The 23797-nt window shown below is 41.9% G+C and overlaps 1 protein-coding gene across 3 annotated transcripts in view; it reads left to right on the top strand.

The window, feature by feature from the left end:
* The first annotated feature begins 2530 nt into the window (after window positions 1-2530).
* The window catches only part of SCG5 (secretogranin V), a 29144-nt gene continuing 7877 nt past the window's right edge, over window positions 2531-23797 (top strand). The window contains exons 1-5 of one of the 3 annotated variants that reach the window (XM_055715538.1): window positions 2567-2656; window positions 3138-3232; window positions 3927-4159; window positions 19001-19150; window positions 22081-22193. In XM_055715538.1, the coding sequence (XP_055571513.1) occupies window positions 3946-4159; window positions 19001-19150; window positions 22081-22193 (477 nt within the window). In that variant the 5' untranslated portion in view covers window positions 2567-2656; window positions 3138-3232; window positions 3927-3945. Of the gene's footprint in view, window positions 2657-2969; window positions 3233-3926; window positions 4160-19000; window positions 19151-22080; window positions 22194-23797 lie in introns of those variants that run through there. The other 2 variants (XM_055715537.1, XM_005444151.4) reach the window with 2 other exon arrangements.

Below are 23797 nucleotides of genomic sequence, written 5' to 3'. Positions count from 1 at the left end.
TCTGAGCCTGTTCTTAGAAATTTAGATTATGTTGTTATGTGCAGACTATGCACATCAAAATGAGTAAGTGTGAAAATACTTAAGTCAGAAGAGATTCTATTCTGGCTCTCTTTTTTGTTCATCTTAGGTAAGTGTTGGTGATGCTCATAACTAGCAAAAGGCAAGGTGCAACCTAATTTAGCAGAAGTAGGCTTCTGATTTTCTTGAATGATATGTTAACAAAAGAAGTAGTTCTGCTTGCTTTCTGTTCCCTGCCTCCTTCTCCACCTATAGAACAGTTTGGCTTGGAAAAGACCTTTAAAGATCATCTACTTCCACCCCCCCTGCCATGGGCAGGAACACCTTCCACTGGACCAGGTTGCTCAAGGCCCTATCCAGCCTGGCCTTGAAACACTTCCAGGGATGGGGCACCCACAGCTTCTCTGGGCAACCTGGTCCAGTGCCTCACCACTCTCATAGTGAAGAATTTCTCCCTAATACCAAATCTACCCTCTTTCAGTTTAAAGCCATTCGCCCTTGTCCTGTCACTACATGCCCTTGTAAAAAGTCCCTCTCCAGCTTTCTTGTAGGCCCCTATAGGTACAGGAAGGCTGCTCTAAGGTCTTCCCAGAGCCTTCTCTTCTTCAGGCTGAACAATCCCAACTCTCAGCCTGTCTTCATAGGAGAGATCCTCCAGCCCTCTGATCATCCTTCCCTTTCATGGTCCTCCTCTGGAGTTGGTCTAACATGTCCATGTCCTTCTTGGGTTGGGGGCTCTGGAAATGAACACAGTGCTGCAGGTGGTGTCTTGCAAAAGCAGCGTAGATGGGAGAGTTGCCTCCCTTGGCCTGCTGGCCATGCTTCTTTTGATGCAGCCCAGGATTTGGTTGGCCTTCTGGGCTACAAATGCACATCGCCGGGTCCTGTTGAGCTTCTCATCAACCAACACCCTCAAGTCTTTCTTGTCAGGGTTGCTCTCAACCCATTCTCTGTCCAGCCTTTATTTGTGCTTGGGATTGCCCAAACTCATGTGCAGGGCCTTGCACTTGGCGTTGTTGAACTTCATGAGGTTTGCGCAGGCCTGCCTCCTAAGGTTGTCCAGGTTCCTAGTCCAGGACCACTGAACTAGTTCCACTCAGTGATTTGGCGGAAACCTCCCACCTGGGTCAGCCCAGCTGAGCTGCTTCACTGTTGCTACGTTATTAAGATCTAGCACTAGGGACACAGCCAGGAGAGGGTCTTAACAGGATTGTTTGGTGTTGTGGTTAAATATGGGAAGCCTTGGTTCCATGAAATAAGGGAGCCAATGTGATGGTTCACTTCCATCTGAAGAGGAAGCTGCTTCTCCCTGCTCAGCAACATGTTCCTACCCTCTGCCTTCAGCTGGTGCTGGCAGATGGCTGGATGTGGGCACCACAGCACCACGATTTGCATCATTTCACTGAGGTAAACAAGGCTCAGCAAAGTGCCAGCTGCTGCAGCTGGTACAAGGAGGTGGGAGATGGAAATAGGGCAGAAGACAATAAAGGCAACGTCATGAGGAAGAAAAAGGGATCTGACTCCGTCTGTAATAGTGAGCTGTCACATCAGTTCCTCCTTGAAAGAGCAAGACTTGAGATTTTTTCTGTTAATGTGTACCTAGGTTTTGAACTCTAATGTAGCTTTGGCGATGTGTCACGGATATTTTTGATCGTCATTGTAAATTGCTCTTGAACCAGTGGGCTTCATCATCAGAAAGGGAGATTTTGGTAGAGGCCAGACAAACCAACCCTTAAACACTAGGAAAGGTGGTCAAAGAAAGCTGTAGGCTGTTGGTGGAGGTTTTACAGAACATTTAGGCACACATCTGTTTACATAAAGTCGATCGTATTTTGGAGAAAGATTAGAAGCACCAGATTCTCGATGGAGATCCCAACTGCTTAATCCTGCAAGGTACAGATGTGTAAAATGTACTAGAGGCCAGAAACATGAGGGACTACTCTAGACGTGAGAGCGTAGCTCAGGGATCTGTTGTAGTTTATGGGGTATAATCTCAAGAGCTTTTCTGGTGGTAGTTCTCCTAAAATGGAACATGTCACGTTCACCTCAGTAGCAGTGAAGATGTGTTACATAAAACAGCCTTTAGAAATTAGCGTTTTGCCAAGCACTATTAAATGACAGGCTTCATTTGGCAAGATCCTTTTATGGTTGTCTTTTTGTTAACCTCTGCTACGGGTGATGTAGATAGATCTGCTTAACCTGCAGACCTTTACCTCCGAGCACTTGGAGATGGTTGCCATGTTGTTACCCTGTAAACCTGCAGTTAGGTAACACAATCATACCGTAAGTAAATCATTGATGATGTTATTCTGGGGAGAGAAACTGCAGTGGGAAGCCGGACACAATCCTAGGGATACCTAATATTTCTGTAACCGTTAATCCATCAACGACGTTCCGTTTGTTTTTCAGCTGTTGTGTTCAGCTGAAAAGGGAGATCCTGACTATCCCCCCCCTCCCCGCACCACGCCACACACACCCCCCGCGCCCCCCACCTCCCCCCCGGCACCCAGCGCAGGGGGCCGTGGCAGGTGCCCGGGCAGCGGGCGGGGCGCGGGGCCGTGGCTGCGCACGGCGGATGCGCACGGAGGATGCGCGGGCGCGGAGGGCCGCACCCGCAGAGCCGCGCTGGGAGCGGGAGGTGAGTGCAGTGCGGCGCGGCGCGGGGGAGGCCCGGCCCGGCCCGGCGCTGGGGGGCTCCGGGCCGCCGCTGGGCTGCCCCGGGGGAAGGCGAGGGGTTACGGTCCGGCTTCCCACGGGCGCGGTGCAGGGGCAGCCCTGCGCGCCTGCACGTTAAGGGGGACTATTCTGTGGGAAGCGGGCTTGCGTGCCCCGCAGGCAGCGGGAGGCGGCTGCCCCCCCTGCAGCCCCCCTGCAGGCGGCCGGCGGCGGGACCGGGGTGATTGCGGCGCGGAGGCAAAAATGGCTGAAGAACGCGGAGGGGCACGCACGTGCCTTGCGGGGGGCGGCCGGAGCTGGGGGGGGGGCGGCCTTGAACGTCTGGCGTGGAGAAACCGGGCGGCTGCGTGTGCAAGGGCGACAACAGGGACTCGAGGGCTTTGTGTTTGGTTTTTTGTTTTGTTTTGTTTTGTGGTTTTTTTGTTTGTTTTTGTTTTCCCAAGGGATTGGAAGCATTGTAATTATTCTCGGATGTGAGGGGAGAAGGAGCTTTAAGGCACAAGCATTCTGATTAACATTCATCCTCTCAAAGAGGGCAGTAAGTGGTGCTTGGTTGGTTTGATACCGGTTGGGTGGCTTTTTTATTTGTTGGTTTGGGGTGGTTGTTTTGTGTGTGTGTGCGTATGTGTGTGCCCCTAAACCATACTGTGCAGCCATTTAGTGAAAAAGATTTAAGGAAACACATTAAACTTACTTGCTTCAGGTGGGGAAGATGGTGCATGTGAAGTGGGGAGCCTCTTGTCTTAATGTACAAATAAAATATAGTCCAGGACGTTCAGCAATTTCTGGTGATTCATTTTTCAGGCAATATAAGAACAGGGCTTGGAAAACATGTTTCCTGGCTTAAGACTTCTTTGCCTTGAGCCCAGAGGTCTATAAAACAGCATAATAAATGGCGGTGGGGGGGCGGGATATTGCCGTTAAGTGAAATAGCAGACCCATTTTGTTTGCAGTGACCGTTAATGAATGTTATGGGCAAATGCAAATCAGAGAATTGACTTCTGCAGTTTGCTACTTAATGTTATGTTATAGGAGAAGAACCTGTCCACACTCTTTGCCCCACTCCTTCCTCCCGCCCCCTAGTTTCCAGCTGGCTAGATTCCTAGCTGCCCCTAGAAGCCGTAGTAGTAACCTGTGGTGTGCAGGAGTAAGATAGGAGTTACTTCCAGCATGTGTTAACTGGACTTTTTTCCTCACTGTCATTTATAATCAAATTCCTTTCTTTTTCACAGGATAAAAGTGGCTTCCACCATGACAACTGCTTTGCTTTGTAACATGATGTTTCTGCTGCTGTTTGGGTTGGCTTCACCTTTTAGCCATAGCCCCAGGACCCCGGACAGGGTGTCTGAAGCAGATATACAGAGACTCCTCCATGGGGTTATGGAGCAACTGGGCATTGCCAGACCGCGGGTAGAATATCCAGCACACCAGGCTATGAATCTAGTTGGTCCACAGAGCATTGAAGGTAGCTAGTTTCTACTTTGAATTATGATTAATTTATTTATTAGTATCCTTTGGTAATAATCATTGTTTTGCGTGTAGATGCAGAATATTCTGAGTTTAAAATCATGGATGACTTCACCATGTTGTTTCCTGATCTTTGTTTTAATATCATCATTCATCTTTTTAGCTTCATTAATGTAATGATTTTGGCAGAAGAAGTAGTGGGTTTTTTTAATGTACAGGCTTTGTGGAAAAAGTCATGTTGTTTTAGAAGTCCCTGGTCTGTAGTACCTCAGAACAATGGGTTTACTAAATTCTTCCTCAATAGTGCATATAAATACATCGCATACATGTTTCATGTGAAACAAATGTGAGCTGTAGAGCCCAAATCTCATGGATTTTTAGAAACATTTGCAGACCAGAAAGAGATCAAATGTTTGTGGTGTCATGTGAGGTAAAGGGAGAAACCTTATACAGGGGGTTCTTCCTACATGCTGCAGAATGTTGTGCAGCCCTCTGCGGGACAGGACCCGTGCTGGAGCGCGCAGGGCTGCAGCTGCAAGAGGTGCAAGGACACAGGTGCTCCTCTCCCTGTGTCCACAAGTAGCACCTCCATACTGTGTCGCTGTGATGAATACTCTGGGCTCAGGTTCGTGTTTTTTTGGCCAGTGCTTCTGGTCGTTGGAATCAATCTCGGAACTATGCAAACAATCTGAAATATCTGGCTCAAATGTTAGGGGATTAGGATAATGCTGCAAGAATTGTAATAAACTGGCTTTTGTTTTGGGATTACAGCAAAAGGTTGAAGGTGTGCAACTTCAAATACTATAGTTTGTGTGCGCATCAAAACAGAGCAGAAACTCTCAACCCTTCTCTCAGAATTAAACTGATTTGACACAGCATAGAACATCTCCACAGCTGATAAGTCTGTGCCCTTTATTTTGTCTCCATTCAGATCAAGACTGTCCTAGCTAAAGAGACACAATTGCCTTAATGGAGGCTAAGGAGAGGATTAAAGCTGAATAGGCATTTCTATGAAATAAGTGCAGGCCTAAGTTTATGTATTTTCTAAAGAAACTTGGATGGACATACGCTTTTCTGCAAACTTAGATGGCAGAGATTAGTTTTAAGGAGTAAAACTTGGTCTGTGCCCTTTTCTTCTCCTTCATGAGTGTCTGTGTGTAACGAAGTTGGGACAGACTGGCAGAAGCGAGTAATTTTACTCTCCACCTCCCTCCCTTTTTCCCCCCAGACTTTTTTTTTTTTAAACTATAGAAAAGATAAGCAAATCTGGATCTCTGACAAATAGTTTTTCAGCTGTTTGCCATTACTTTCCAATTACAGCGTTAGCAAAACCAGATTAAGGATCTGTTCTTTTAAGTGTCAAAACTTTCTGGTGCTTGTGAGACTTGAAGAATACTCGTTTTCTAGTCATCCATGCAGTCTTCCACAAAAAGCAGGTTGGACGAACCTCTTTTTAATTATTTTATTCTGCCCCCCTTCCCCTTCTTTTTTTTTCTCCCTTTTTAGAAATAAAAATACCTTCTGTGTATGTAAGAGAGTAAAACTGAAAGGTGATAAATCTAGTTTATTTATCATATTTAACATTCTCTTCTTGATCAGATGAGGACTTTTCTGTATTTTGAAGTCTATCTAGATTTTTAACAGCCTACTGAGAAATTTCTTCAAAAGCAAAAAAGCCTTGTGAGGTGAATGCTGTCAATCAGTGTAGAAATAGACATGCAAATCACAGCTTTACGTCAAACATTTAAGAAAGTGTTTGGAAAGTGTTGGTTCCAGTTACAAGATGAATATGGTGTGACATCATTCTACACAATATTTTCCTCATACTGCTTTTTAAAAAAGTACAGATAATTCAGTAAATTTTCACCATGAGTTTATCTTTAAGTATAGACCATGAATTACAGGATAGCTAATCCAAAAAATTTTGCATTTCACGCTGTACCAATGATTTTAGTTATTACATTCTGAAAGACTTCAGAATTTAAAATATGAATTACTAATCAGTTAACAATGCTCTGTTTTATCCTCTTTGGATATTTATTTGTGTGTGATTTGGGGAAAAAAACCTGCATAATGGGTTTGATTTTCTGTTAGATGTCTACTTTGGAAACCGAACTGCTAAAATGGCATAGTAAGATATTTATTAAAAACCATCTAATTCTGTAAGAGGTTTCCATACATAATGCTTCCACAGATGGCATCCGCCTGAAAAACTGCAGGTTTTACCATTTTCCCCACAGTCTGCCCACTACTCGCTTATTGCCAGGGGACTGACACACTGACACTCCTGACCTCCCAGTGGCTCTAGTCAAACTGTTTTCTGAACAAAACATAGTAGAAACTGGATTCAGGCAAGGACCATGTCCTCTGGTGAGGAATGAGGACAGGAGGCATTTGCACGAGGCCCGTGAGGCTTTGACCCATTACAGGCAGATGAAGTGTCATGCTCAGTGTAGTAAAAACACTGTGACCTTTCCATACTGGTGTTTTTTGGTTTTTTTTTTGTGGTTTGGGGGAGGGGGCAGGCTGGCTCTTACACACATATTTTGTGAAATTCTGTCACGTGATGTAGAAAGAGAATTTCCTCAGAGGAGAAAGCTCCAGTCTCTGCTCTGCTAAACAGACCTGCAGGACTTTCTGGAAGAATGTTTCTGGTGGTGGTGAGCTCTTACAGCTTGCTGGTGTCTCGGATACTTCTTGGCCAATGCTCAAGGAGGTGAACCGAGCAGCACAAGAAATGGTGTTGTGGGTTGTGATGTTTAAGCAAAAAACCCAGTGCCTGTAGTACAGATGGCTGACAGGACTGTTGAGAGGGATTGAGAGAGGACTTGTGACTGGTGTTCCCAGTGGTATCCATGTGGATTGTAAGTAATTTATGGTTGAGCTATAGAAAAACCAACTGCATGTGTTTTTAGAGTACATCAGTACAAGGTTTCAGATTCTGAAGGATTCAGCAATAGGTTTTCCACCACACAGCTACACTGTTATCACTGGCCAACAATTTTGTGTGCCAGTGCTTAAAAAGAATCTACAAGATAACAGAAGGGAAAACTAAGGGGGAAAGGAAGAAAGAGGTTTAATGATAATTAGAATATGTCACAGCAAAATAGGGTTTTCATCCTAAATACCATCACAGCAAAGTGGTAATTCACTAAGTACTCTCCTGAGGAACTGTTTTTGCTGGGAAATTTCACCTGACAATAGCACAGGGTAGAATTGGGTATGGAACTTTTATTATTTATGAGAAGTTCTGAGCAGCCAGAGTGTTGACTTCCAGCCATTTTTCAGACTGTAGGTTGCAGTGACCAGTGCAGACAGTTGAAAGCCTGGTTCATCCCATGCCACCATCTTCATCATCAACCCCCTGACGGTTCTGGAGTGCGTCTGTTTCTCATTCTGACCAGATACTGCATCTCAGCAGAAAAAGCTTTATCAATTGGAGCTTAGTAACGTTAATATTTTCCTGCAGAAAATTGTCTGTCTTAACGAAATGTTTTTGTCAGAACTGCCCTAGCGGTGCAGACCTGCAGCAGTGTTGATAGCTGTGGATGCCATCAGCTTCAGCTGAGCCAGGATTGCAGAAGTACCCATGATTTTCAAAAGGCCAAGTGTTCACCCATTATATGTGTACACTTGCAAATGAGGTGTTGTCAGGAAAAATTAATTTCTGTGGTTTTGGAATTTGGAAAAAAAATTAGGCTGCCATAATATAGACAAGTTTATACTAGCAGTGTGATTGTAATGAAGTGTTTGCGAATTTGAGTGATTATTATAATAAACTTTTCCAGCTGAATTAAGATCTCAATAATGTTAGGTGTAACTGAAAGACTATTGAGGCTAGTTCATAAGTAGATTTCCTAATTATGCCCATTTTCCATCTCTGCTATCTACATTTTTTCTGGTGTTAATTGTCATATTTTGACTTAAAAATGCTAAAAACCAGAAGGTGGATGTGTCGCAAGGAACTATACGTGGTCTCTCCCCACCTGCTCCCCACCCCCCCCCCCCCGGCCAAAAAAAGCAGCATGAAGCTGCCTTGGCTGTAGTACATGAACTCATAAACTTGCTCTGTACCAAAGACAACTAAAAGGTGGACACTTCAGAAAATACATTTAGCAACATGTTTTCTCTCTCCTAAGTGACCCAATGGTTTTCTTGTTGGTGGACAGAAAAAAAAGTATAGTTTGTTAATTCGAAGAAGTTAATGCCTTTTCTTATGTTGAAATCTATAAATGCATGGGTTGATTTTTTTGCTTTTCTTTCCCTTTGCATTTGTCAATTTACCTGTTACCTCAGATCAAGCTGCTAAAATAGGAGGAGTCTGGAAAATGCCTGATAAAGAATTTAGTCTACCAAGAAATTACAATGATGTTCATGCTGTGTGTAATCCAAGGACAGCTCAGGGATCCAGAGGACTGTGGGAGCTGTGGCTTTTCTCTCTCAGTGGCAGAGCTGCCTGGAGGGATGGCTTCCCTGCCCCAAGCCCGCAGGGAGGTGCAGAGGCAGCGTGAGTATGCTAGGGTTCTGTTAGCGGGGTGGAAGCAGTTCACAGGATAAATACGTCACAAAAATGGGAATTTGCTGGCTGATTCCCTGTACTTGTGTACCGCAGCTGGCAGATGGTGCATGGCGTGTCACCAAGGCAGAAGCCAAACAGATCCTACGTGATGAGCGTCAAGCAAAGATGTTTTTAACACCCAAGGTAGTATCTTAGGAGCAGCTGGTTTTTGCTGACCACTTAATAGATTTTCTTTCTGCACCCCCCACCCCGATTCCTAAAAGTAATAAACCCATATTAACTACTTTAATTCCTCTAATAATATTCACACTCCTTGTTAATTTATCATTTCGGAAAACTATATTGGAGTCACTTAGCAGTAGCTACACAAAGAGGGGAAAAAACATATAAAAGCAAAAGGAATTTTTAATGAGTGGCTGTGTCTCAGTAGTTACTATTTAGGTTTATCACTAAAATACTGTACAAACACAACTGGGTTTTGTTCAGGTTTTCTTCAGACAAGAAGGAGGCTGTAGCTATGTTAATATAAAACAAAAGAATAAAATAAATAAATACCTTTAACATTTCAAAAACATAGAAGTTATTTTTCCTGCCTGGCAGGGAATTTACAAAGTAAGAGACCACATGTGGGATTTGGGTTGGTTTTTTTTTTCTTTCCTTGCATGTTTATAGGTTTGTTCCAGTATTTAAGTTTTTTTGGGGGGGAGGGGAAGGCAATATGTGTATAATGCAGATTTCAGGACTATTGTACCATGCATCAGAGAACAGTAAAATCTTACTTAAACACACGGGGGCACCAGTAGCTCAGCTCGGGCCGTTTATAGCAATTCGTAATGGGAAGTGTGAAGTCCTTTTTTCGTTTTGCAAATACAATCTCCTTACATTTTCATTGCCTCCTGTGCAATTCAATATGAAAGAAAGCCTCGAGTGGTTGGTTTGTTTGTGTTTGATTTGGTTGGGATTTTTTAATTTCTTAAAAACACTTCAGAAAAGATGATGGTTGATAAAGGTGCTGGCATGACAGCCCAGAGTCTGAAGTTTTCAAATTGCAAAAAAGCTGTAATGCTGTCAGCCTCAGTGACAGCATTAAATGATGTCTCTTAAATCCTGATCGTTTGTAGGAATAAGAAAATACAATGCCTCTTTGGGAGGCTTTTGACTCTCCTGCAAGAGACTGCTTATAGCTACTGAGAAAAGGCTGGGGTTTTTTTTATTATTTTGAAAGGAAATAAATACCTAGTTATTGTTTTGGAAAAAGGTATTTACTGTTTTCCTGATTGAGATGATGAAAGTCAGAAGTCTTGAACATTATGCTAATATTTCTATCAACAACTGGTAGTTAATAACTTGTCAGACCAGACTGTACAAATAGCATTTTGCATGAAACCTGCTGTCTGTAAAATTATGCAGGTTACTCATGCATATTAATGATGTCTATTTTGTTCAAATTTTCCTGATAAGAAAACCAAGACAGGCAGTGCTGGATTACCTTGCTGTCTGGCTTGTAACATACCTGCAAGACTACTACTTGTTTCCTACAAGGACAGTGAGATCTTCTTATTAGAAAGTTGCCAAAACTTTTGCTTCTGAACGCACTCAGTGAAACCAGGAATGACCTTTGCACTCGTTTGCTTTTGGGCTGGTGTGTGCTATGCTTATAGCTGAATATATTTGGACTTCCTTGGGTGATTAGAAGTAATAACCATTGACACGTTGGGGTATGGTATCTGGGGGTCAGCAAATGTGGCGATGTGATGGCTGTGTCTCTGCTCTAGTTTCCATCCTCTGTGGCTGCATCCCGGGGGGCAGCAGTGCAGGAGTCCCTGGGCTGGCAGTGTGATGCTGGGCGGGGGCAGACCTCCCGCGGCCAATTCTGGCGCTCTGTGGTGTCAATTTACTGTAAAGAGACCCCACAGTCACCTGGGATTATTGTACCTGTTCCATTGAGAAAGTCCCGCTGCAGTTAAGGCATGAAGTTGTATTCACATTAGGACTGCCTTTGCTGAAGCACACGTGACTTTAATCAAACACTGTGTTATGGGCCTGACATTTAACAAACCAAATCAAACCCCAGCATCACTGTACTAGTTTCTGCTTTCAGGGTGGGTTTTTTTTGCAAATTACTGAAATAGCCCAGGAATTAAGATTTCAAAATTTAATATAGACATCTCAAATTTGTAACATAAAATGAAAATGGTAAAGCTACGGGGTTTTTATGTATTAATATGGTAGGTATCTGGATTTGTAGGGATCGGACTAAAAATACCTGTCATTTTCTTTGTATTTTATTCCCCAAATTTTAATGCCAAACGTAACTAGAACTTGAGTATCAGGCAGTGGTGCATGTCATAAGAGAGGCAATTTAGGATGTTAATTTCTGAACTTAAAAGGTAATGACACTGCCAAATGACAGCAGTGGTTTACAGCAGATTTTCTGTATCTAAGTGATACGGCATAGTTCTGTGAAGAAATGTCATGTAAAATGACTATAATGAGGTGGTATGATTTTATTTGTTCTTTAATGAAGACAAGTGTTTGAAAATTTGGCCCATACTATCCTTGCTTCCACATGAATTCATAAGCCATGACAAGCAGTGAATAATAAGAAAGCAAAGTTGTTGTTTGCATTGCGATGTGGAGGTACTACCGTATTACCTCAATGTGTTTGACAACTTTCCCTCTTGAGAAGGAACAGCAGGATCCAGCGAGGCTGTGGGTGTTGTCACTGTAGGCTCTGCGACTTTGGAATTTCGGGAGCTGCCCTTCCTGGATGCCCCAGTGCAGCGGGAGGTGTGCAGGCACCATCCCTGTCTCCTCAGCGTGTCTGGGGAGAGGGGGGGAAAGTTCTCAAGAGTGTGCTCCTCAAGAGAAGTCAGTCATTGGGGAACACAAGAAGAAAAGTGTATTAATCACTGTTTCTCTCTAAGATCTGTGTTATTTGCATGTTGGTCTGACTATGGGACCTATTTAGATTTGCGGCTTTGAACCTTTTCTTGAAACAGCGGGCATATAGCAGTTGTCTTGTGGCTGTGGGAGGGAGTGCAGGTGGCACTTCTGTCTTCTGAGGAACCAAGAAGATAAAGTGACTGGTTCTTAAGACCTCCCAGTCACCACTGTTACATGGTATAGACTACTACCGCTGTTCACAAAGTCATCTTTAAAAGATGCCACCAAAGGAGAAAGCAGTTAGAGATGGGACTCTTCCAGGGAAGAAGGGTGGCAGGCCTGTGGAGATCAAGAATTAAGTTGATTCTTACGTACCTAAAGGTAGGTAATTAATTAGAATAGGACTGATAACTACAACTATTTTTTTTTTACATGTTATTAGAAGGGAGTAATTCAATAAGAGAAGTAAGAAACCTGAGGAGGAGAGGGAATATGATAGCTTCTGTATTTCTGGTGCTTTGTAGTACTTCTGTTTTATAGTGTTGGCAGATGGTATATAGTAATTTAATATGAAACTGTAGAATTTTATCTAGCAATGGAATATGGTCCATAAGTATTTAAAAATCTGTCAGTGAAGATCAGCCAAATTATGATGAGCTCTTGTTTTCAAAGATTTTTTTTCCCCTGCTTATCTTTCACATGCATAAAATAAATCCTTGGCCACATTAGTTAGGTTTTATACCTTTTTGTAATTGTTCTCAAAATCACGTGCATTTCTCCTGCTCCCATCTGAATTTTAAATTAACTGCAGTAAGAAAAGCTTTTTTAATTTATTTGGTTCTATGAAAAGATATTTTTGAAGTCTAGACAAAGAGATTCTTGCTTCTCTTGATTGTGGTGTTGCGTGCAGGAGATGGGATCTCTGGCATGCTCCAGAGGTTTCCAGAGCTATGCTCTTCGTGCTTTCCTTTGTGCATGCTCTCAACAGTGCCCTCACAACTGCTGCAGGGACGAATGAGAAGAGCAATGTTCTCAGCTGCTGAACATGAGGGAAGAAGCGGCTGGTTTCTCCCCTGGAGATGCTTTAGTACATCAGGTTAGCTGGCCCGAGTCCCTCTTGCAGTGCCAGAGAGCAGCACCAGGCCTGGTCTTACCTGGTAGGCTCTTCATCTCACTGCTGTCTTGCATCTTCATTATGTGCCAGCACTTTCATTCAAGTGTAGAAGAAACCTTGTCTTGAATCGGGCCATGGCTGGCAAAAGTTTTGAATAGGATGACCTCTGCTGTTGGACTTGTGAGGTTTTACCAGCTCACCAAAGCAGAGACTTGGGAGCCTTGTGGCCCCACACTGGGATTGTTCACCAGGTCATTTGCGGAGTTAGAAAATCTGCCCTGGTGGCAGCTGTCAGACGGGCATGCATCTGTTGAAGGACCAGATGGGACTTTGAGCCATCTGAGGGGGAAAATGGAGTTGAATGAATACAAACGGGGAAAGGAACATCAAAACTTTGTGAAGTTCAGTGAAGCAGTAGGCAGAAAACATGGTCCCATTCTGCACAATTCTGGTGCCTCCATGGTTTGCATTACAGGAGTATTTTACTATGAGTGTGTTGACACTGGTGGAGCACCTTGGCTCCTCATGCAGCTGGTGTCGCTGCCAGTAAATAAAGTGCTCCAGTCTTTCATTGGCACGTTTACATTCATAGGATTTATATAATGTCCCATCCCTTGTGGGATGAAGTAGGTCACTGTCAAAGGAGAAGACAAGTTGGCTCTGGAATATAGGATGCTTGAGTATGTATTGATGTAGTTTTCTTGGGGTTCCTGAGGTATGCTCTTGAATGGTTAAGGAAGCTGGCTAGGTTTCAGGTTTTCTGTTTGTGGTTCTCCTATGCTCCTTCTCCTTCTCTGTTCTCTTATTTAGCAGCTTCTGTGGAATAGAAGCTCTTCTCCTGGTACTAGCCAGTCTCAGCAACCAGGATAAGACTCTCTAGGATGAAGCTAGCTGTAGATGCATGGGGGGAAATGGCATTGGGACTATGAAGCTTTTAGTGATCTGGGAGAAGGGGCAAGCAAAATGAAAATGCATTGTTTGCATTCTGGATTTTTCGGACAGTTTGAATTAATTGGATTACATGGTGAGGAGTCTTGCAGATAATAAAGGAAAGTAAAAAGGAAGTTAGTGGATGGTGTCCCATTTTAAGATACAAGAACACCAGAAAGCATTCTGCCAAACTTGCCTTTGATTAGTGATGAGACATCACTTTTGATTATGACAATGACACAGCAAAGGTAGGTACGGCGAGATGACTGGGGATGGAAGTGCAGCATAGTGTGGAGAGCTGTCATGGTGAAAGGAAAAAGAGCTATGTCTGTATCAGAGAGGGCACACTGGAAATGATTTTGAGGATTTTTCCCAGTGATAAAAACTAATAGTCTAGATTAACGAAAGATTTTACAAAAAAGCAAAGATGGTGTTGCTTCTCTGCATAATATCTGATTACTCCCTTGGGAATCTTTCCACAAATGGGATAAGGTGTACCAGGCTTCTCTTGCAACTGATATTTGCTTGGAGTTTGTACAGATCCAAGATGGTAAGTAGTGCAATTCTTACCTAGGTGGAGTATTCCTCTGTGTGTCTGGGAAGGGCTGGGACACTTTAAGAATCTGCTTCCTGATGTTAAGAATCTGCTTCATGTTGTTTAAGAGTAAAAATATGAAAGCTAGGGCATCTGGCATGACTCTCAAATAAAGGACTTTAATTTGGGATCTGGGATTTATTTACTCACAGCAGATACTCATGTTCAGTTCTATTTTGTATCTCCTTGCTAAGATTGGCCAAACCACCTCTTTTTCTGGAAGTGGGGTAACCCTACCTGCACTGTGATGTGGGAAACTGTTCCAATGAGACTGAAAAGCAAATTTGTCCCTTTTTTTGTCTTTAAATGATCTGCAATCATTTTATACCTTTGAAAATCCATTCTCGCTGACTTTTCTTGAAATGAATCTTCCATGGGGTAGCGTTGCCTCTTTGTAGTTGATGTGGAAGATTGCTTCTGAGAGCAGATTTGTTTCAGTTGTGCGTTACACTGCCAATAGCTGGGTAGCAGTGACTAGAACTTCAGTGGGCTAATAGCATTTCCATTGGATGTGTTTGACCAGGGGAATATTCAATACTGGCAAGAAACTAGTTGCTCTTTGTGTTGTCCTTTCCTTTTTTTTTTTTGTTTTCCCTTCTCCAAGAATGGAGTCATCGTGTTGTTCCCCCTCCCGCAGAGATATTATTACTCGTACAAAGAAATGAGCTAAAATGTGTGTACTTAAAATTTTTAGTCATTCCAGGTGTCTCTAATTGAGATGATTAAAGGACAGGCTGGACCCATGGGCTGAGGGCTGGTTGTACCAGGTTCAACAAGGCTCAGTGCTGGGTCCTGCACGTGGGTCACACCAGCCCCACACAGCGCTACGGGCTGGGGGCAGAGCGGCTGGAAAGTGCCTGGGGGAAAAGGGCCTGGGGGTGCTGGCTGACAGCTGGATGAACATGGGCCAGCAGTGTGCCCAGGTGGCCCAGAAGGCCCAGAACATCCTGGCTTGTGTCCAAAACAGTGTGGCCAGCAGGACCAGGGCAGTGATCGTCCCCCTGTACTGGGCACTGGTGAGGCCGCGCCTCGAATCCTGGGTTCAGCTTTGGGCCCCTCACTTCAGGAGGGACATTGAGGGGCTGGAGCTTGTCTGGAGGTAAGCAACGGAGCTGGTGAAGAGTCTGGAGTACAAGTCTGATGAGGAGCAACTAAGGGTTGTTTAGCCTGGAGAGGAGGGTCAGGGGGGACCTTACTGCTCTCTACAACTGCCTGACAGGAGGCCATAGGCAGCTGGGTGTCAGTCTCTTCTCCCAGATAACAAGCAACAGGACAAGAGGAAATGGCCTCAAGTTTAGTTTGGATAATAGGAAAAAATTCTTCGCTGAAAAGGTGGTCAGGCAATGGAACAGGCTGCCCAGGGAGGTGGTGGAATCACCATCCCTGGAGGTGTTTAAAAAAGGCGTAGATGTAGTGCTTAGGGACATGGTTTAGTGATGGACTTGGCAGTGCTGGGTTCATGGTTAGATCTGGTGTTCTTAAAGGTCTTTTCCAACCTAAATGATTCAGTGACTTTTCCAGAATTATAGGAAGGGTGAAAGGCATTGTTCCATTTTTGTTTTCCATCATGCAACAGTTCAAGACCAGTGCCAGAAGATGGTTACATATATGCGTACTTTTAAAATGAAATCCAAAGCTTACTTATGACAATACTGACCTCAGTCCAAAAGACCTAAATTTCTGTTTATCCTGTAGGGATGTAAAATAACTATATGCTTACACAGAAATTATGCATGTGAAAAGGAGGTGATTGTTCTAGAGGTGGGTTTTTTTGCTAGTATGTGGCCCACAAACACCAGTTTATACAACAAATAAGGAGAGATGGGAAAAACATAGATTTGTGTAGTCCATCCTTTCTCAGTAAAAAGGTGTTCTCTGTACTATTCTTCTGGATTTTTGCTAGTCCAGTTGCAAATACTTTTAACAGTGTTTCTCATGCTTCCCTTGGCTAGGAAATTACAAAAAATTTCTTGATATTTAGTAGTCTCATCTTTTTTTTTTCTTTCCGTCTCTACCTCAAGGTTCAGGAGACCCATATTGTGCTATTTTTGTAGCTGACTGTATATGTTTGTATCAATATCCTGACTTGGTAGCTGCAGTTTATTTAATCCTAATAAGTTTCTTCAAATCAGTAACGTTACAATAACAAAACTAACACAGCTTGTGAGTTACTGTACATAATACCTCTATCTGGTATATTCATAGCATTTCATTTTTATTATTGCAGTCTTTACTGAGTGCACTATTTATCAGAGTTTATAAGGAATGAGCTTTGCTGACATTATTAAATCACTCAAGTGTGCTAAATTATGGCACCAGAGCAGGTGCTATTGTCTCCAGCTATTTTGGAAAGACAGGAAAAACCCTTAAATGATCCTGGACATTTATACTTAAAGGAAACAACCCTTTATATTAATATAAAAAGATGGTACTCAGTCAAGCGAATTCTTGGCAGTCAGTTTAAACTTACATGTATATATAGCACACTGGAGCCTGCTAAGTACCTCTGTTTTCTTTATGGATGGAGCTTTGGTGCCAAGTGGTCTGCACCACGTACAGGCGTAGATATGCTTCTATCTGATGGATTGTTCCATAGTGAACCACACTGTATACAGGATGTTCAAACACGTATTGATTATATGGTTCTGTAGTTTACAGCAGCATCATAACCTGATGCTTTTAAATACATATATGCAATCAATCTTCATGTGATGGAGATCAGTACAAAAGTATTTTATGCTATACATTAGATGTTAGATTAAGTGACATTAGATTAAATGTATGTTACATGTTTTTTAACCTCATCACCATAGCATTGTTGTGAATCTGTACAGTTCTTACAAGCATTGTCCTTGCATTGGCTAGGGACTGTAAACGTATAATAGTGTATATAACACTATTCTGGTTTTAGTACCAGGTTTCGTGCTCAGCTGCAAGGGAAAACCTCATATAGCCCAGATGCAAATTTTGTTATAGGGCTACTTTTATGTTTGTTACATATCTGTAAAATTTTCCTTCAACATTGTATTACAGGATAAGAAACTTGTACTTAAGAGAGGAAATTGTCATGTTGATTAGATTTTAGTCCATTGTGCAAATGAAATATTTGTGCTTATAGACTACTTGTTTCTGGTACTATAATGCCAGCTTCCAACTGATTATTTGCAAAATATAGACATTTGACTCAACTACCACTTCTAAATGTAGAAATGTATACAAAATTTGTCAAGACTGTCTTATGTTAGTAATTTTTGAAAGTGATTGTGTTAGCTTACAATGCCTAGCTGTATAAAAGATTATTTAGGCTGGTAGTATTTATTGTAAGGTGGGACAGGAGTACTTGAATGATTCTTCTGGAGCAACATTCATGTTCAGAAGCTTTATTCCAATCTTTCGGATCTATGAAAATGATAGAAATGGAAAATAAGACCATTTGGTGATAATATGGTGCTATTTACCTGAACAGTCATATCTGCATTCGCTTTTTAACCGGCACTTTCCAATCATTCAAATTCCTTTTCCTCTCATTCATTGTAAGTGGAATTCATACACTGACTATATGTTGTTATCCCTTATTATATAGTTTTTTTAAAAAATATTGCTCTGCTGTTGCACAACCATCTTGGTACTCAATAACTACATAAGCTGCTGCTGCAGTGTGTGTGGTGGCTGTCTTATGGCAGTGAAAAAGAGCATGCTTGAAATTAGGATTTTAGTTGTCTGAAATTCAGAAGTGTGCTGTACAATAGTATTTACAAAACTCCACAAGCAGCAGGATTTTATCCTGTAGATGCATTTGGCCAGTAACAGATGCAGAAAAGATCAGGAGCAGATAAATATTTGTAGAGAGGCATACAGAGAATGGCCTGAGCTTCATTCCCAAACCTTTAGCAGAAGACCCGACTTGTCAAAGGCAAGGCACACAAGCTGAGATGCTGTGGCACACCACTTCTCTGTGCGCTTGCCCAAGAAGAGGAAGCCCATCATGGTGTCCTCCGCCACTGAGTTATAAAACCTGCTGCACACTGCTGTTGTAACCCTGTGGTGGTGGTGCTCCAGCCCACAGGGCAATATGAAAGCCTGCATCTAGAACTGATCTATTAAGTAAAAAGTCACTGAATGTGATGTTTCATACTCTGATGACTGCTGTGTAGGTGTACACGCACAGGAATTCCCATCAACAATATGGACTCGTCATCACTTTTCACCATTACCGCAGGAAACTCAAATTTGCATTTAATAAATGGTTTGATTTTAAAATAATTTTCCTAGCTGTATACAACAAAATTTTCTATATCTTGGGTCCCCTCACATGATTTGATTTATTAATGTATTTCTGGGCTGTGCAGATAGTATTATTTCTTTCTATAGTGTCATTAACTTTGTCTTATTGCCATGATGCTGTCTTGGCATATCTTCTTCAATTATTAGTTGCTACAATGAACAGTAATAGTATCAGTGACTGAAGGCGATTGTGCAGTAAATGTGTTAAGTTCCATTACTGTATCATGTTTCTTTTTCTTTGCATTTTCTTACCTATAATGTACATAGTTAAGGAAAAAAACAACCCTGAGATTAATAAGTGGCTGATTTTGTTTCCTTTTTCGTTACCCAAGTTACCTGATTTAGGTCACAGGGTTATGTTCCTAAAGGAAATGTTTGGAATCTAAACTTGGATCTGTCTCTATAGCAATTATATATTTTTTTAAATCTGAGCCTGGATTACTTGAAGCAACAAAAGGACTTACACTTTTAGTCTTGTAAATAGACAGTGTGTGTAAATCGTCTTTGCTAGGTGGTGCGCATGAGGGTCTCCAGCACTTGGGTCCTTATGGCAATATCCCAAACATCGTGGCTGAGCTGACAGGAGATAACGTGCCAAAGGATTTCAGTGAAGATCAAGGATATCCTGACCCTCCAAATCCCTGCCCGATTGGAAAAACAGGTAATTCTGCTGTAGCCTTTGCACCTCTGTCTTCACTGTACATCTTTCAGTGCTGCAACGGGTGTGTTCTTCCATTCTGTACTCCAAGAGCAGAACTGTTGAGCAATCAGGTGGTTTAGATGAGCTTTTTTATTTTTAATATGTGTACCTTCTGTATTGCTGTATGACTGCTAGAGAAGGTCAGGTGGAAGAAATCATCCTGACCTCGGAGTAGAAGACAGTGAGATTTATGATAGCCTCTTGTTCCTGAGGGAGTTCATTTTTAGGCTGGCCCCTGAAAAAAGTTATCATTCTGTGCAGATGAGATTTACCCTTATTTTAGAGACTTTCATTGTGCCAAGAGGAATGAAACTGTCTGCCCTGATCTCCAACCCAGACCATGAGTCAATATTTAAGATACCTTGGCTCCAATCCATGTGGCTTTATAGCTCACTGAGGGTGCATCTGTGCCAAGAAATGGAGAGCGATGTGGACGTACCCCAGCGCGCTGCATGCAGGCTCACGCCGGCTGAGGCACGGAGCAGCCGGAGTGGTGCAGCCCCCAGACAGCGGGTGCCCCCTCGGCTCGTGGCTGCCCGTGTACCAAGCTGGGGGGGGACGGACGGGGACATGACTGGTGCTGAGGGATCTCTAAAGCAGCGCTGTGTGCGGATGATGTATACGTATCCCAAGAGAATTGATCTTTTTCCTGTTACTTGAGCCAAGGAATGGCTTCCAGTACTGAAAGTAGTAGTAAAACCCCCATTGGCTGCCTTGGGAGCTGGAACTAGGAATGAGCACTCTATTTTTCTCTCATTTTTCATTTGTGAGCTAAGAGATCTTTTCAAAAATCTTTTCTGTTTAGTCTTCTTTTATGTTATTTGGATAATGCAAAACAGTTGTCTGTATTCTTATTAAAAAATGTTCTAACTAGCTTAGAATTGATCAAAAAATAAATATTTGTCATGAGAAGTTTTGCAAACAGTGTTTTTACATTTCATTCAAGAATATGACAAAATTTCAAATAGTCCTCCCTTACTGTTTTCTATTATAGCTCATTTGGTGTTGATGCCTGCATCTCTTCTGAAATAATTTCTAATTTTCCATTTTGTTCAATATAGCTGTTGCCTGACAGGTTGCAAATCATGGATTTAGGTTTTCTCACACACACAGACTTCCTATCTTCTGTGCTTCCCCATTAGACTTCTGTTAGTGATTAGATTAATACATTCAAAACCTGGCATCCAGAGAAATGCCTCTGAAAATCTCTTCAATTTTTCTTTCTCAGGTGAAATAGAAGTTGTTAGCTAAGCTAATACAGTCAGATCTGAACACAGGGGGAATTCTTTGGGAAGCGCTGCCCGCTCAGATAAATGGCTCTTGTCGTAGGTACGCTGTGAGTGAAGATAGTATCTACTAGGATTAAAGTAAAATGTTTTTCAGAGCCTTAAATGGAAATTCAAGTGGTGACTGTATTATGCATACAAATTACCAGAGGCCTTCCTCAATCAGGTCTCTGGATTTGCTTAATGGAAAACAATTTTTCCAGTCACTGTCTACATATGCACATTCCACAGCAGGAATACATAAGCCTGGAGCACTTGAGCTTGAAGACTTCTGGATTAGCGGTTGCAGAGGGTACTCCTGTGTCCCAGCTGCCTTTTGTGTTTTCTGCCAAAAGCAGAGACATTTGGAGATGGTCTACCCCATTTCTGTTGTCACCTGCTTCTCTCTTGAGATGACCCGGTCCCTGCTGAGACTAAAATAATTTTTAAGTGCTTGTAGTTAACTTCAGTGGTTTCTGAGTTAGCCAGTATGGTTAGTTTTCCCCTGTTCCTTATTGGTAACTTTATTTTTTCCCTCGTTTGAAGGAGAAAAGCGAGAAAGCAGCATCTTTTCAACTTAGAATAACCTCTTCAGGTCACTGAATCTACTCATTTAAAGTCAAGTCTTTACTGTTTCCTGCATGTTAGGGAAAAATATAATCCATCTGCAAATCTTTTTACATGATGATCAAACAAGGACAGGAGGGAGGGTCTACAGGTGTGTCCTCTGGAGTTGCCTGTGTTGTGGCTGTTTGGATGCCCAGCATCACGTCCAGGGTGGTAGGGTCTCCTTGGGTATGTCTGAGAAGAACTTGCAAGCTCCCCATGCTGACAGAGCAGAGGGAGCTCCAGGAGCAGACTATCGAAAGAGCTACTCTGGCCTCAAGCTGCTGAATCTTTGTTTAATGTAAAGATGTCTTATTTTGGTAAAAAATCCATAACCTGATTTTTTAAAAGGGTATTATCCTTGATAACGACGCTGTCTGCAAAACCATCCATTGTGATTAGATGATGTTTCGGGACCCATCAGGACCCATCAGATTAGTTACCAATCTGCAGAAATGTCTTCAGCATAAAACTTCCGCCACATTGCATTTTTATGAGATCTGATGTGTAAAGGATTTTTAGCCATTTTGAACAAAGTAGCAAACCAGAAATGGAGTTCCATGAATAGCTACTCAGTGAAGGAAATCCTGTCCTTGCTCACAGCATCATTTTACCATGAGCTTCAAAAGTATTGCCTAAACAACTTCTGCACTTTCCTGGGGGCATTTAAAAATGAAAGAGGATCCTTCTGAAACAGAATAACATGCAGTTCTATGTAAACCCAAGCTCAATCACTAATCTAAAAGGAAAACGAAAAAGAGGGGGAGAGCTTGGAAAATAATTCTGTTTTGAAGTTTCATTAAGTTGTGTTTTGTTTTTTTTTTTAAATTTAAATATATCCTGACACACTCCTTTCAAACAAAAAAATACCTGATATTTTCCAGTCAGCCAGTTCTTTAAATGTCTTTTGGTTTTTTTTAAATGGCATAATTGCATTTAAGAAGTTTGCTGATTAATGTGGCACTGACTGTGTGTTTAAAAGCTACTAAGCACTCAGGACTTTCTGACATACTTTTGCAGTTGATGATGGGTGTCTAGAAAACACCCCAGACACAGCAGAATTCAGCAGGGAATACCAGCTGCACCAACACCTTTTTGATCCAGAGCATGACTATCCCAACACAGGCAAGTGGGTGAGTACATGCTTCTTGCTTATTTTTGTTGCACGTGAAACTGGCTATTTGCTGTGTGGGGTACTGTGAAACCACAAGGAGAATGTTGTGCTTGTTGCCAGAATAATTATCACCCTAAGGAAGCTTCTCAAAAAGGTGAAATTGCTCTTGAAAACATGGAAATAATGCCTGTGATTGATAAAAAGCACATAAAAACAGAAATTAGAAATCCTTGTCTTATTATCTGTCCCAAAGCATGACGACTGTGTGCGCACTTGATAAATGCACACACCACATTTCAAACCACAATGAACATGTAACCACATATTAGTGCAGATCTTAGCACGACAGTTCAAAACGTAACAAGGCCCTAATCTGAAAGTTTATCCAGGTTCAGTGACTACTCATCTATATAGATGTTGAAAAAAAAAAAAAAATAATGGAGTGCAGCAGTGCCTAAATACCTTAAAAATCTGGGTACAGATAGCTTGCTCGAAGGAATTTTCTCTGGTTTAAGGATTTTGGAGGACTTGATGCTACTTCTTCCTCTGTTCAGGTTGTGCACTATATTACGTTGAAAACCTGTTTCAGACGTTGCATATAATAAACACAGTGAGCTACATTACGGGCAAAAATCTTGCTCTGAGTGTACAAGGACTTTAGTAACTCCAGCTAGACTATTTCTGCAAGTTAGAGGCTCCAAAAAGAGCTCTGCTGCTTAATCTTAGATTACATCAGTTAAATGTCCAATCCCAAATCCATCTTCAGGCGCCAGGAAAACAATAACAATGATCGTAATTTATGCTTCTAGAGCAAATCATGAAATCTCCTTTTACATTGTTTTAACACTACTTAAGATTGCCCTAAGCCAGTGATCTGTAAGTATATATCGATAAATGGACATGTCTGGCAGCCTCTTCTCCTGCTGTAATTGTGAGACAATGATTCATCGTTCATAATCAAACCAGTGTAAGATTTATAGTCTTAATTACTTATGTGAGTGCTAAATTTCTAGAGAGCGTCATGCCAAAAATCCAAATTTTGGGAACTCTTGTTGCATTCTAAGTAATTACCATCAAAGGTTTTAATTTTAAAACCACCAGATGGTGAACTTTCTTATTTATGCCAGATAATGCTGTTAGTTTTCTTATTATTCATAAGTAATTTAGTCCCATAATACCATTCTGAAGTCTATAAAAGCACTTCTGTAAATCTTTGGCCTATAGCAATATTTCAGAATCAAGCGTACATACTGCATTGTCATCAGCAACATACGTACTTAACAAATGGTAGGTAATCATTAGTGAATACTGGCCTTTTTTCATTTCTCCATCCATCACCACTAATTCAGGGGAAAAAACTGCTCACACATGGATTAAAACAGACTGTTAGGTACTAAACAGTAATCATATCTAGCTGCAGCATAGCCAACTCCTGATCTTTTTAATGAGAGATGAAACAGCTGGTAATGTGCATGAGCAAATGTTCTGCCGAGATCCAGGAGAAATGCCCCGATTGCCTCCTCATTGTCTATTACTACACATTAAAAAGATAAATACAATAGTATCTGATTTTATGGCTGGTTTTGTTATTTTTATCTCTCTGGAAAAATAAAGGCAGGAAAG

Source organism: Falco cherrug, chromosome 7, assembly GCF_023634085.1.
Source record: "Falco cherrug isolate bFalChe1 chromosome 7, bFalChe1.pri, whole genome shotgun sequence".
Lineage (NCBI taxonomy): Eukaryota > Metazoa > Chordata > Aves > Falconiformes > Falconidae > Falco > Falco cherrug.
Note: the sequence above shows the minus strand (reverse complement) of the source record. Positions and strands in the feature narration are given on the sequence as shown.